At 40.0% G+C, this 14,371-nt stretch overlaps 1 protein-coding gene across 1 annotated transcript in view; it reads right to left on the reverse strand.

Annotated features, from left to right (window-relative positions):
* The window catches only part of ESR2 (estrogen receptor 2), a 54,130-nt gene extending 51,297 nt beyond the window's left edge, over window positions 1-2,833 (reverse strand). The window contains exons 1-2 of the mRNA XM_003408703.4: window positions 2,330-2,833; window positions 195-367 (exon numbers count right to left, since the gene is read on the reverse strand). Of these exons, the coding sequence (XP_003408751.2) occupies window positions 195-367; window positions 2,330-2,748 (592 nt within the window). The 5' untranslated portion in view covers window positions 2,749-2,833. The remainder of the gene's footprint in view (window positions 1-194; window positions 368-2,329) is intronic.
* Between the last annotated feature and the right edge of the window lie 11,538 nt (window positions 2,834-14,371).

Raw genomic sequence — 14,371 nt, forward strand, 5'->3', positions numbered from 1 at the left:
AGCCGGGTTTCTGGGTAGAAATCTGCAACTAAAGATGGGAAGCGCCCTGAAACAATTCACCCCATCACTCAGCCCACCCTCAACCACTCTGCATACCAAACAGACCAATGGCGAAATTTCTGCCAGGTGATCTCTGCAAAGTTGTCTGAAAGGAAAAAGGAAAACTAAAGAAGCAGCTAACGATACTCTTGTACCTTGAATGCTTCTTTTAAAAAAGGCCTTACATCCTTCACACGACCAGACTCCGTAGTGATATCCCGAAGCATAATCGCTGCAGACCGCACAGAAGTGAGCATCTCTCTTTGAGCTTGGACTGGTAACAGGGCTGGTGCAACTGCTCCCGCTAACTTTCCTTTTCAGTGTCTCTCTGAGAGCAAAGGAAACATTCATCGTAAAAGAACATAAAGGGGGATGGAGGAGCTTTCCAGAAAAAAATAAGATGAACATTGCCTAATTTAATCTCTTTGCCATCCAGGGTTCATGATAAATATATTACAGAAAATATGATAAAGCAAAACTTTTGTTACTATTGTCAGAACTATAAAGAGCCATACTGTTGGGAATGACTGATCTTTTAAGGTGATTAGGTGAGTTTATGCCTATCAGCATAGTGCTGATGAACTCTGGTAACTAGAGAAGGCCAGTTGTAGCCATTTCTGAGTGTAAACTAAGCACTAGAGAAACAAGTGACCAGGCAGAACATTGCCCACAGGTCAGAACCACAAGCTGGGCATATGGCCACCACACTGTATAGCTCCTGGAGTTGTAGGAAGTGCCTTCTGCCCTCCTTCAGTACAAACCTGACCAGACCTTCAGACATTTGAAGTTCCCATTTAAAAAGGGGACAGAATCTTTCATTCTGCAATTTCTGATAAAGGTCTAGAATGAAAACAACCTTAAAAGGAGTAAGAAATGGACTCTAGGTTATATTAAGGTGAATACTACACTAGGGTTAAAAAAAAAAAAAAAGAGGAAGGAAAAGGGAGAGATGAGAGAGAGGAAAAGAGAGAGTGAGCAAGCTCCTGTCCTGACAGAGGCTTTGAAGCAAGAAGGCGTTCAGTGCTAAATGAGGGGCAGGAGGTCCCGGGGGGAGGGGAAGTCCAACAACGGAGGCCAGGAGGCACCATGGACACAGCCAGCTAGCTCCTAATTTTGCTAGGGCATGTTTCTTTTGGAAAGAAAATGGTAGACATACTATTATTGATTTGTAAATGAAGGTAACTGTACTACAGTCTCATTTGTCCAAATATTAGCAGAACTCTGATTAGAAATCATGTTCAGAAACAAAATATATCTTCCTATAAAGGCTGAATGAAAACCATTAGCTATAAAAAAAGCTTTCTGTCACTTTATTTTCTTCTGTTTTTTAACCAAGAAATAAGTTGTTTTTTTAAATAAAAGAAGAAAAAATGAAATTACTGCATAACATTGTTTTCTCAAAGTTTCATGACAACACTGGAGAGTAATGGATCTCAATATCCAATAAATTACTTGTATCCTGGAAACAATTTGTCATGAACACTAAATTGTGATTTCACAACAAGGTAAGAAGAATCTAGCCTAAAAATAAAGTAAAAAACTCTTTTTCAAATCCAAATATCTTCATCAAGAGAAAAGTAATTTAACTTCAGTGAATTCTCCTCAAAACACCTATCCACAGGCCCAACATTTTAATGAGGACTAGAATATCAGAATAGAATAACACCTCATATTATTTAGGGGCTCTAAGTAACAAATGTTGCTCCCGCTATTGTTAGGTGCCGTCAAGTCGGTTCCGACTCATGGTGACTCTATGTTCAACAGAACGAAATAGTGCCCGGTCCTGCACCATCCTCACAATCCTGCTATGTTTGAGCCCATTGTGGCAGCCACTTTGTCATTCTGAATGTCTTTTAACCTGAGGGGCTCATCTTCCAGCACTATACCAGACAATGTTCTGCGGCTATTCATATGGTTTTCACCAGCCAATTTTTTTAGAAGTAGATCACCAGGTCCTTCTTCCTAGTCTGTCTTAGTCTGGAAGCTCTGCTAGCTACCAGTGGCAGAAGTAATCTATATGATTAATAAAATACAGATCTTGTATAAAGCATATCTTCCTCATCACTAAATCATAATTTGAATAAAACCAAAAACCAAGCCCACTGCCGTCGAGTAGATTTCAACTCATAGCAACCCTGCAGGACAGAGGAGAACTGCCCATAGGGTTTCCAGGAGCGGATGGTAGGTTCAAACTGTTGACCTTTTGGTTAGCAGCCAAGTTCTTAACCACTGTACCACGAGAGCTCTGTTAGTAATTTGAACAGTGGTCATAAATGAAGATTGTATTTACCTGTTTATAGGTAAGGCGTGTTCTAGTGATCTTGCTTCACACCACGGACTCTTTTGAGGTTCTGCGTACAGAAGTGACGACTGGCAATGGATCGCCAAAGGAGAGAGGTGCCCAGGAGTTGGCCACAACACATTTGGGCTTGTGGCCTGTCGACCAGGCCCACCTTCCGAGTTATTGGCACTGCTGGGGATACTGTAATTCATCACAGTGGGGCTATAGAATGTCATGGCCGAATATTCATGGTGGCTTTCTACATAGGAGGAAGGGATATATATGGGGCCATGCTCCAGGGGTAGGACAGACTGACTGCAGTTGTAGGAGACAGGAGAGTTAAGGCTGGACGGTGAGTTTTTGATATCCATATCTTGAACAGGTAATAACTGAGAAAACTCCTTGTGTGAAGAGGCACGAAAGGACATTATAATGTTCTCAAAGACTCAAGGCAGGTATAGTGGCTGGAAAGAAAAATGAAAAAAATCACATAGTTAGAGTCACAGTCTTCACTGAGGTATAACTCTGAAAAGAATTTAAGCATTTTTTTTATTTTAAAAAATATACACACATTTGTAGGAGCTTGGAAATATATCCAGAAAAATATGCATGAAAATATTAACTCAGAGGGGTGAGAACGTAAGGCATGGAACTCTAATTTTCTACTTCATTCTCTTCTTTATTGCTTTCCCCCCCCCCCCACTAGAATCTTTTTTATCCCCAAAATTTATTATACAATGCACAGGACTAAATACAAATAGCAACAACTTATTTTTCTGGAGCTGGATAAGTTTATTTGAAATTTCTTGTGGAAAAATAAATAAGCAAAAACAAGAAAACTCTCAAACAGAAGCTCAGTGAGGAGGGCTAGCATTAACAGATACACAAATACATTATAAATCATCAGTAATACAAAATGATAGGGGATTAGCATACAAATCAACAGACCAATGTAACTGTGCCTGTCATCAATTTATTGTCTCTCAGTTTCTAATGTCCCCTTAAATTTATGCTCTACAATAAACAAAGGAATTTTAATGAATAGATAATGGCAGAAGTGAAGTTGTATGGCTTCCAAGACAAGGTCATAAAAGGCATTGCAGGCTCCTCCTTTAAAGTGAGCACAATGTTACGCTTTCTCAGTAGAGGGCGCTGGAGGGACATGGCAGAAAAAAGCTTCCTGTAATTTCTAGCAAGGGCCAGGGGTTGGCACTGTGAGTGTGAAAACATTCTTCAGGCACCAGTCCAGAACACGACCTTGCTATGACCTTATAGCCTTGGCTGGGTGATAACCTTTATGCAGCCAGCTGTCTGTACTGTGGCCTGAAGGATCAGTCCTGTTGCAAGCCCCTTCACCCCGCGTGACCAGCATACTCTGAAGGCCTCCGACCCTGCCAGCACCTGGACTCTCAGTGATCTCCTGCTCCCCCTGTTTGCACTCCAGAGAGTTGCCTATTGTTCACCCAGCAACTCAAGACCGGCTTGTGCCTGGATAAACCATTAAACATCTTTGCCAGCAGGCAGCCCAACCCAACCCTCTTTAAAGTGATTTGAACCCATTCCAAATTTATCTTTCCTTGGATACTCACCTTCAGCCATAGGGTATCATATGTTGTTGCTATTGTTAATTGCCATCAAGCCACCTCCGATTCATGGTGACTCCATGTACAACAGAACTAAACACTGCCTGGTTCTGTGTCATCCTCACAATTGCTGCATGCTTGAGTTCACTGTTGCTTTCCAACCTAGGGGGCTCATCTCCTAGCACTATATCAGACACTATTCTGTTGTGATCCATAGGGTCTTCATTGGCTAATTTTTGGAAGTAGATCGCCAGGTTTTTCTTCCTAGTCTGTTTTGGTCTTGAAGCTCCATTGAAACTGTCCATCACGTATGACCCTTCTGGTATTTGAAATACTGGTGGTATGGCTTCCAGCATCATAGCAACACTCAAGCCACCACAAACTGACAGCCAGTGGTGAAGGACATCATATGAATTTCCTTATACCTTGTGGTTACTCTTTTATCATAATTAATCATTATTTATAGTAAGCTCCCCTGTTTAGTTTACTGTATAGTTTTGTATGTCCTGATTAAACATCAGAAGGGAACTGACACAGTAACCCAAACAAAAACCAAACCTGTTGCCATCGAGTTGATTCCAACTCACAGCAACCCTACAGAACAGAGCAGAACTGCCCAATAGGGTTTCCAAGGAGTGCCAGGTGGATCTGAATTGCCGACCTTTTGGTTAGCAGCTGCAGCTCTTAACTACTACACCACCAGGGGATGCAGTAACAGAATAGAAAATCCGAAAATAGACCCAAAGTTTTTGGAAATTTGGTATATGATAAAGGTGGAGTCTCAAATCACTGGGAAAATGTTGGACAACAGGATAGTCATTGGAAAAAGAAAATTGGATCTATACCTCATACTATATGCCAGAATAAACTTCAAGTGGTTCAGAGGTCCAAATGTTAAAAGGGAGGTGGGTAGACAGGGGGAAAGAAGAAGGATGAAGGGGAAGAGAGGATGGGGGTAGGAAACTGCACAAGTACTAGAAGCAAACAGATAAATTCCTTTATAACCTGGGTGTGGGGAAATTCTTCTTAACGATAGCTCAAAATCCAGAAGTAATAATAATAAAAAAAAACAATAAATTCGGTACTTACATGTAAATCTCTGCATATCAGTAGCTAAATGTAAATCTTTGCATATTATAAAAACACCATAAAACCAAAAACCAAACCCATTGCCACTGAGTTGGCTCTGACTCATAGTGACCCTGTAGGACAGAGTACAATTGCCTCATAGGGTTTCCCAGGAGTGCCTGGTGGATTCAAACTGCCGACCTTTTGATTAGCAGCTGCAGCACTTAACCACTATGCCACCAGGGTTTCCAAAAACACCACAAGCAAAGTCAAAAGACTAATGACAAAGTGGGAAAAAATATTCTCAATTTATTTCAGAAACAAGGGGCTAATCTTCCTAATAGAGAGAGCTCTTAAGGTGAAAAGGACAAAAAATTCATTAGAAAAACAGGCAAACGATATGGACAGAACACAGAAAAAGAAAAGCAAATAGCTCTTAAACCATAAAAAGACGCTCAACTGACCCATAAGAGTGACGCAAATTAAAAGTATATGGAGATACCATTTCTCACTTATCTATTGTGTTTGGCAAAAATTCAAACGTTTGACAACACACTTTCTTGGTGAGCTCTGTGTAGCAATGGACTCTCCTCCATTGCTGGGGAGAGTGCAGAATAGCACAACATCCCTGGATATTTGGCAATACATAGAAAAACTGCATATGTTTTTACCCTGTGGACTATGAGTCCATAGTGACACTCAAAAAAGAAAAAATCATCATTTCCTTCCATTACACCTGATTTCCACATCTGTTCTTCACTCAGAAAATTTGTGATTAAAGGGAAAAAATGAAGCCCGTACCCTGTCTTTTTAAGCGGATTTGTAGTTTATTGTAAGGTGGAGAGAAACTCTTCTTTACAGAGAATATCACCTAATAAATGGTTCAGAAAAATATATATATACTTACATATAAAAACAAAGCAAAGAAGTCAAATGTTAATTACTGAATCTAGATGGCGGGTATACAGGCATTCATTACACTAGTCTTTCAACTTTTCTGTAAGTTTGAAATTTTTCATAATAAGAAGCTTTGGAGAAAAATACAAAATAATACAACAGATTAAAAATGGAAACCTTAAAAAAGGTTAGAATAACTGGAATAATATAATCTGTGGAAGGGAACAATGACCACTCAGAAAGACCGTTAAAGAAACTTGTCTTAAGAAGTTCTCCATCTTTAATATTTTCAGCTTTAGCAATCACCTATTTCTATTTGTAGGTGGCTCTCTAGAGCTCCTGATTCCTTACTCCTGACATTTTGATTTGAATGCCCACTCCATTTGTCCTTGTTGTTGTTAGGTGCTGTTGAGTCGGTTTCACTCATAACTATCCTGTGTACAACAGAATCTGTACAACAGCCACTGTGTCAATCCATCTCATTGAGGGTCTTCCTCTTTTTTGTTGGCGCTCTACTTTACCAAGCATAAAGTCCTTCAGCAGGGACTGGTCCCTCCTAATAACATGTCCAAAGTATGTAAGACAAAGTCCCCATCTTCCCTTCTAAGGAGCATTCTGGCTATACTTCTTCCAAGACAGATTTATTCATTCTTCAGGCAGTCCATAGTATATTCAATATTCTTCACCAACACCACAATTCAAATACATCGATTCTTCTTCAGTCTTCCTTATTCATTAACCATTTGCCCTTAAAACAAAATATATTGATGGTGGCTTTAAAATATGTCCACAAATTCTTCAACTCTCCTCCCTAATTTCCTCCCTCCTTCTTGAGGCAGAACACAGTGGCTCACTTCAAATGAATAGATAATGGCGGAAGTGAAGTTGTGCGGCTTCCAAGACAAGGTCATAAAAGGCATTGCGGACTCCTCCTTGCTCATGCTGTCTCTCTCTCTCTCTCGCATTTCTTGCTCTAGAAGAAGCTAGCTGCCATGTTGCAAGGATGCTGCAGCAGCTCTTTGGAGAAGTACACATGGTGAAGAACAGAGGCCTCCTACCAATGACCAGCAAGGAACTTAGGCCTCCAGACAACATTTATGTAAGCACAAAAATTTGGAAGCAGGTCCTCCAGCCCCAATCAAGCCTTCAGATGACTAGAGCCCTGGCCGACATCTAGACTGTAACCTCATGAGAGAAACTAAGCAAGAATCACCCAGTTAAGGCTGCTCCTGGATCCATGACCCTCAGAAACTATGTGAGATAATAAATGTGTGTTGTTTTGAACTGTACAGTTTGGAGGTAATTTGTTGCACAGCAATAAATATACTACAATAGCCAAGGTGTAATTCATCATTGTCCTACCCAAAAACCACTCCTTATTTTCCTATTTGTGTTAATGGCAAAGCTCCACTACAGTTATCTTTGACTTTGTCTGTTTAGCCAGTTACCTTCAGTCACCAAGGTACAGAGGTTCTTTTCTCCTCAGTGCCTTTTCCCGTGTTCTGTCTTTTGCCTCCATCTGAAGCAAGCTCTCATGACTTCTTATCTGTGCATCTGTAGCAGGCTCCTTATTGCTCCTTGTCTCCAGTTAGCTCCTTCTCCAGTTCCATATAGCTGCCAGGTTAACATTCTTAAATTCCAGCTCTGGTCAGCTCTGCTTCCCAGCAGCCTCTGCAATGAGTCACACTCTCCTAGCATTCAAGGCAATTCCACTACATTGCCCCAACTAACCATTCCATTATAATCTCCTCTCATTTATAATCTGCCATGTCCATAAGAAGTATAAAAAGCATAATGAGAAGTGGTTGGCATTTTATGCTCCAGCATTTTATTCATTCATGTTATCGTTGTTGTGTACCGTCAAGTTAATTCTGGCTCATAGCAGCCACACAGGACAGAGCAGAACTGCCCCCATAGGGTTTTCAAGGCTGTAATCTTTACAGAAGCAGACTGCCACATCTTTCTCCCAAGCAGCAGCTGGTGGGTTCAAACCATCAACCTTTTGATTAGCAGCCAATCGCTTAACCACTGCACCACCAGGGCACCTTATTCGTTTATCTAAAAACCCAAAACCAAATCTGTTGCTGTCAAGTCAATTCCAAATCATAAAGGCCCTACAGGACAGAGTAGAACTGCCCCATAGGGTTTCCAAGGAGTGGCTGTTGGATTCGAACTGTCAACCATTTGTTTAGCAGCTGAGCTCTTAACTTGCACCACCAGGGCTCCTATTCACTCATAACCCCCCTATAAGCACTTACATACAAATCCAATCCTCCATTTTATATTATAACTATATTGGATCTTTCTTGGAATGGTAGAGATGGAGTGGGAGAGCAAGAAGTAAGTAAAATTACATTTTAAGCTCTTTGAAAACACAAGCTATTTATTCACCATCTACTAAATATGTCATAGTGAAAGAGTATGAGAAAATGTGCTTAAAATATAAGATATCACTAAGCCAAGTGTTCTAATCCATCAGTAAGCATGGCACTGTGCTGAAGAAAGGGGATCTAAAGGAGTGCCAAGACACACACCCTGCCCTCATGGAGCTAATGGGCAGGGCAACGGTAAAATGATAAGGAACTAATACAAATGTGGTCCAACTTCTAATCAGCTTGAGTTGATTAGAACTTTCTCAAAAAATTTGACCACGAAGGAAAAGAGAGAAGGTAGCTGGAGAAGAGTATAGGATCAAGGACGGTGTTTAAAAAGAGAAGCTTATGGATATTTAAATATTTAAATATCCTAGATATTTAAATATCTAGGCGTGGTTGAGTAGAGGAGAGACCACAGGAGTTAGCAGTTGGGTCATTGGTAACCTTTAGGACAGCAGCTCAGCACTGGTAAGGCACTTATCTCTCAATTTGCCCTAAAAGTACCTCCTCTATTTCAATCCACCTACATATACATCTGCTCACTGTGCTTATGTTTTGAATACTATACCTTGGTGATCATACTGTAGTGTACTGTTTTTGCTACATGATCTGAGCATATCTTAATGTAGCCAAATGTTTTATCAAAAGATATTTAAAGTGCTTCAACAACACAATTTAAACAGTGTCTTAGTTATCTAGTGCTGCTGTAACAGAAATACCACAGTGGATGGCTTTAACAAACAGAAGCTTAGTCTCTCACAGTTTAGGAGCCTACAAGTCCGAATTCAGGGTGCCAGCTCTAGGGGAAGGCTTTCTCTCTCTGTTGGCTCTGGGAGAAGGTCCTTGTCTCCTTTAAACATTTGCAGGCCCAGTGTTCCTTGGAGATCTCCCTATGTCTTAGCATCAATCTTCCCCTGGGTCTAGGAGGTTCTCAGCACAGGGACCCCAGGTCGAAGGACGCACTCCACTCCCAGCTCTTCTTTCTTGGTGGTAGTGAGGTCCCTCTCTCTCTGCTCATTTCTCTCTCCTTTTATTTCTTGTAAGATAATAGGTGATGCAGGCCATACCCCAAGGGATCTCCCCTTACATCAGACCAGGGCTATGACCTGAGTAAGGGTGTTGCATCCTGCCTCATTAACATAACAGACAGCTCACTCCCAAATGGGATCATAACCACAGGCATAGAGACTAAGATTTACAAAAAAAACCCAGAAAAAAAACACATCACAAAATGGAGGACAACCACACAATACTGGGAATCATGGCCTAGCCAAGCTGACACATATTTTGTGGGGACACAATTCAATCCATGACAAACAGTATATATTATAACAATTGAGAACAAAATACTTACAATTGAAAGCAAAATACTTAAGTTAATATGCATAACAAATTAGATTTATGCATAACAAAATCATATTGGCAATAATTAAGTTTTATATTTCTTCAACTTGTTGAAAAAAAGGTAAAAGAAAACAAGATGGCCTACCAAATTTAATAAAAAGCATGTCCAAATGTCAGTATGCATTTATAGTAAGTTTCTTATACAGAGTATGCTCAACGTAAACATATTGAAAAAAAGGACAAAATCAATACTTTCCATCAAGTGAAGATTAAATTATATTCAGGAAATTATGAGGCAGAAAAGAAGTGAATTTTAGAATAAGAATTTAGTCCAGAGACTTCTAGTTAATTCTTAATGAAAAAAAAAATCAATTAAATGGTTTAAACAATAAAATATGCTCTGAACATTTTGGTTAATCAAGGTTTTACTGAATTTCACGTTTACACTGTTGAAGAGAAATGTATTTTAGCATACGTAGTTCAGCAAAGCCAACACAACAAACTATCAGAAAACCACTGTTATTTTTTTCCTTTCACTAGGCCTCTTAAAAATATAAACATCTACTGATACAAAGCTTGTAGTCACATGGAAATTCATGATTTTGAAATAATACTTCCTACGTCATAAAATTTTAAATGACTATGACATCTCTCTAGGGGCAGAGAATCAATCGATCACTCATTTTCACTTACAACTGAAATGTTCATTCTCAGCCCAGCAATACTGAAATGACCTGTCAGCCACACACCACCAAATGGCAAATGCCAGGATTCATCCAGCAAAAAATCAAGTGCCACGATGACTTTGCTTAGAAAACAGAGAGTTCATATATATACACCAATCAACTTCTCTAGAACATTTTTTCCACACAACCCCCGTACAGTGATTAACATTAGAAAACTGATCACTGGACAATGATTAAAAGGCTATTTTTATGGACTGAATTGTGTCCCTCCAAAATACGGTCAGAATTCTTATCCCTATATCTGTGGATGTAATCCTGTTTGGAAATAGGGTTCTCTGTGTTATGTTGGAGCCCTGGTTGCGCAATAGCTAAGAGCTCGGCCACTAACCAAAATATTGGTAGTTCAAATCCACCAGCCCTCCTTGGAAACTCCATGTGGCAGGTTCTACTCTGTCTTATATGGTCACTATGAGTCGGAATTGGAATCGACTCGATGATGGCAATGGGTTATGTTATGCTAATCAGATCATACCCAAGACTCTGTAGAACAGAGTAGAACTGCCCCATAGGGTTTCCAAGGAGTGGCTGGTGGATTCAAACTGCTGAACTTTTCGTTAGCAGCCGACCTCTTAACCATTCTAAATCTAATCATTCCTGAGTTATAAAAAGAGCAGATTAGATACAAAGATCTGCACACACACAGGGGAAGACAGGTGCCCCTTGAGGATAGCAAGGAACCAAGGAACAGCCAGGGCTATCGACAAAGAGGGAATCAAAGTGGTTGGAACCCTGATTTGGACTTAAGCCTCCTGAACTAGGAGAAAGCAAATTTCTGTTCTTTAAAGCCACCCACTTGTGGTATTTCTGTTACAGCAACAATAGGAAACTTCCTTTTTGGTTGGATCTTTTAGATATACCCAGGTTCCTGGGACAACTATTTGCCAGTGGTACCTTGAATAACTGGTAACTTGGTGGCCAATGCAAATGGTGTTTTCTTCTTGAGCAAACCCACAAGGGGTGATGAAAATCACTGAAGGAATCCTGGGAGATAGGCAAACAGATAGCAAGAGGGGAGTCTTCACTACTGGAGGCCCATAAAAGTCAATAAACCTGTTCTGGCTATTTGAGTAGTCCTACTTACTAAGACACAAACCAAATGAAAAAATAAACTGCAATAAGATCACATTTTTCACCATTATAGGGCAGAATTTTCCCAGCACATTTATTTCTGCACCCAAGCATTGCCTCAGTGATGGCAATAACTGGTATAACAGGGAAAAATAAACACTAAAGAGTTTAATTGTCGGGCCTGGCAGGCATGGTATTTCATGAAAGAACATGTACCCTGGCCAACAAAAGAACATGTACCCGGACATCCTGGTTCTAAGAATTAATCGTTTCCTTGCATGTCAATTTTCTTTAATTAGTCACCAGAGCCTAAAATAGTTGGTGAATATCCTTCATGACTAACAGCCCTTGTCTTCTGCCCGAAGACGTGGCTTTCCCACTCCCTCGGCATATGCACGTGTGTTTGGTCCTTTCGGGTCACATCTGTACATTCAGAGGGAAAGCTTTTTGTAAACATGGAATTACACACAGTGTTCTGTCCTTGCTGGGGAACACATTATAGCTTTAAGCAGAAAAAAAAAGTTATTAAAAAAATCCAAATATTGACAGTGATTCTGTGGAGAAGTAAAAGGCTGGCACTAGAAATGGAAGTACCTATCAAATCCAGTTTAAGAATAAGAAGGCTGTTACCACCAAGGCTGTTTTTATGTATAGTCTGGCCCAGTGGACAGAGCAGAACCCTAGGTCCTTGTCCCAACTCTGCCTGAAAGCCAGACAATCCAAGACCAGTCATAAAAACTCCTGGGGCTTCCACATGTCCTTCAGTAAAAACAGGGACCTAACAAGGGCTGCACCTTTCTCACAGTGTTTCAAGGATCAAATGAAAAGATGGATGTGAAACAAGGTATTATCACATATCCAAGAGGATGAAGCCAGTCAAGCACTGAATGAGTGTTGGACAAAACTTCCAGACAATTTAAGTTAAAACACTTTTATGGCTACCCTGAGGAATTTGCATTTTAGTTTTACTTTCTTAACTTCTGTTCTATAATCCAACAACCACTGGTCCAAATAGATGGCCAGAAATCTTAGCTGGGCTGCCCGTAGCCTGACAGCCACTATGTAAAGCACAAAGTGCCATATTCTTCTGACACCATATTCTCAAGCCTACAGACTTGGAGGACCTCAATAGCTCATCCCCATTCTTCTTCCACCTGTCTGCCACACGTCTCCAAGTATTCAGTTCAAACACTGTGATTTGTGAGAAAGTCTGTCATAAGTTCACACTTATAGGAACTAGAAAGAAACTAGAAAGAATTTCATGAAAAAGGTACAAAATATTTCTTAAGCATCATGCATTCCTGATGTGTGTAAGTGGCTGTCTGGCAAGCATTACTTTTTAATGTAGCTTTTGCAAAGCAAAATGTTAAGGCCCTCAGTCAATTTGATAACAATTAGGAATAAAGAAGAAAAAACACTCCAAAATCACCATTTTACATGCAACTTTTAGGAAGATGTACATGTATCTTCCAAAATGAGAAAAACCTGTATTCTAGCTTGTTCCTTCCCCTACGAGCCCATGGACTAGGAAATAGAATTTTGAGGGCTTGAATAGGGTTAAGCAGACAAAGTTTCAGCTCTAAGACAGGGATATGGAGAGAGAATCCATCAATCTTCTCATGTGTCTTCTCTCTCATTAAGTCTCTGCTCCTTCCGGATACCAACAACAGTCATGGGTGATGCTCTACTCCTAGGAAACAGGACCCTATTTAAATATTCATTTGGAGCATGGAGAGGAGAGTTCTGGGTAAAGAGTCAAAAGATGTGACCAATCCAGAAACTAAAATGAATACCTTCAGATTTCTTCCAGTCCTGGGTTTGACAAAACATAGAACATTTTCCAACAACTGCTGTAGTCATTCTTTGAGGAAATATATACAGGCCGGGTAATCTGTCTTTCCAAGTAACCCTCACTCGCCTTCAAAAGCTGGAACAGTTCCAGCTAGGAATGCCAACTATCCAGCTTGCCGGTGCCTCATAAACTTGCCATTGCATATCCTAGTTACTGTCACAGCTGTGCTCTAAAGGCAAGCTGCATATTGAAAATGCTGGCTCTTGGTTTTTGTGGCACAAAGGAAAAAGACGTATCTTTATTAGCAGTGTCTAGCAATAACAGGTTCCTAATTAAGTGTTTACTGAATTGAATAACGTATTAAACAGTACAGAATATAAATTTACAAAGATTTTGTATCTATGCCCTGCAGTAAAATGTAGATTTCAAAGCATGAGCACAGAAATGAAAAAGCCCTGATACCCACAAATAAACTGGGCACAATCCTTAGGCCCTGTTAAAGTGAACGTTTTAACTTCAGCAGTTATAATCACTTTATATTTTAAATGTCTCCACGTTGTCATTTTCAATCCCACTTTTGCTCCTCACTGTTCGATGTGTAATTTCAGGTAGCTTTCTTAATCCCAAGTATAATAAAAGTACATTTTAAATGCCAAGATTATAAAGAAATAACACATTCTATTAATGTTACGTAAATGTTTTGTTTTTTAAACGGCCTTGTGTCTCAGTTTTGGATAGCCGATGATGCACACTGTAACCAAAGGCTTAAACCACAATGTAAGGCAAACTCGCTAAGAATGAAATCTATTTACCCAATATCAGTTTAACACTTAATCCAAGTCTCCGATTTCCCATTTGCTAAATGGCTTTGTCTTTGCCTCAATTTTTCCAGAAGTATGTAAGATTAAAACAAAACGACCACAGTCCACCTACTCCATAAAAAGGAGGGAGACTCAAGTTTTTCTTCGGAAAAAAGAGAAGGAAGACAACTATTTCTAAGAAGAAATACGCTGTAGGACATAACCCTGAAATCAGAGAACAAATCTGTAATTTCCAGGGGCTGGGAAGAGGACTGACGACAAAGGGGCACAGGGGACTTTGGGGTTGTTGGAACTGTTGATGGAACTGTTCTGTGTCTTGATTGTGGCAGTGGTTATACAACTGTGTGCATTTGAGAG

The sequence above is a fragment of the Loxodonta africana genome, chromosome 10, assembly GCF_030014295.1.
Source record: "Loxodonta africana isolate mLoxAfr1 chromosome 10, mLoxAfr1.hap2, whole genome shotgun sequence".
Classification (NCBI taxonomy): Eukaryota; Metazoa; Chordata; class Mammalia; order Proboscidea; family Elephantidae; genus Loxodonta; species Loxodonta africana.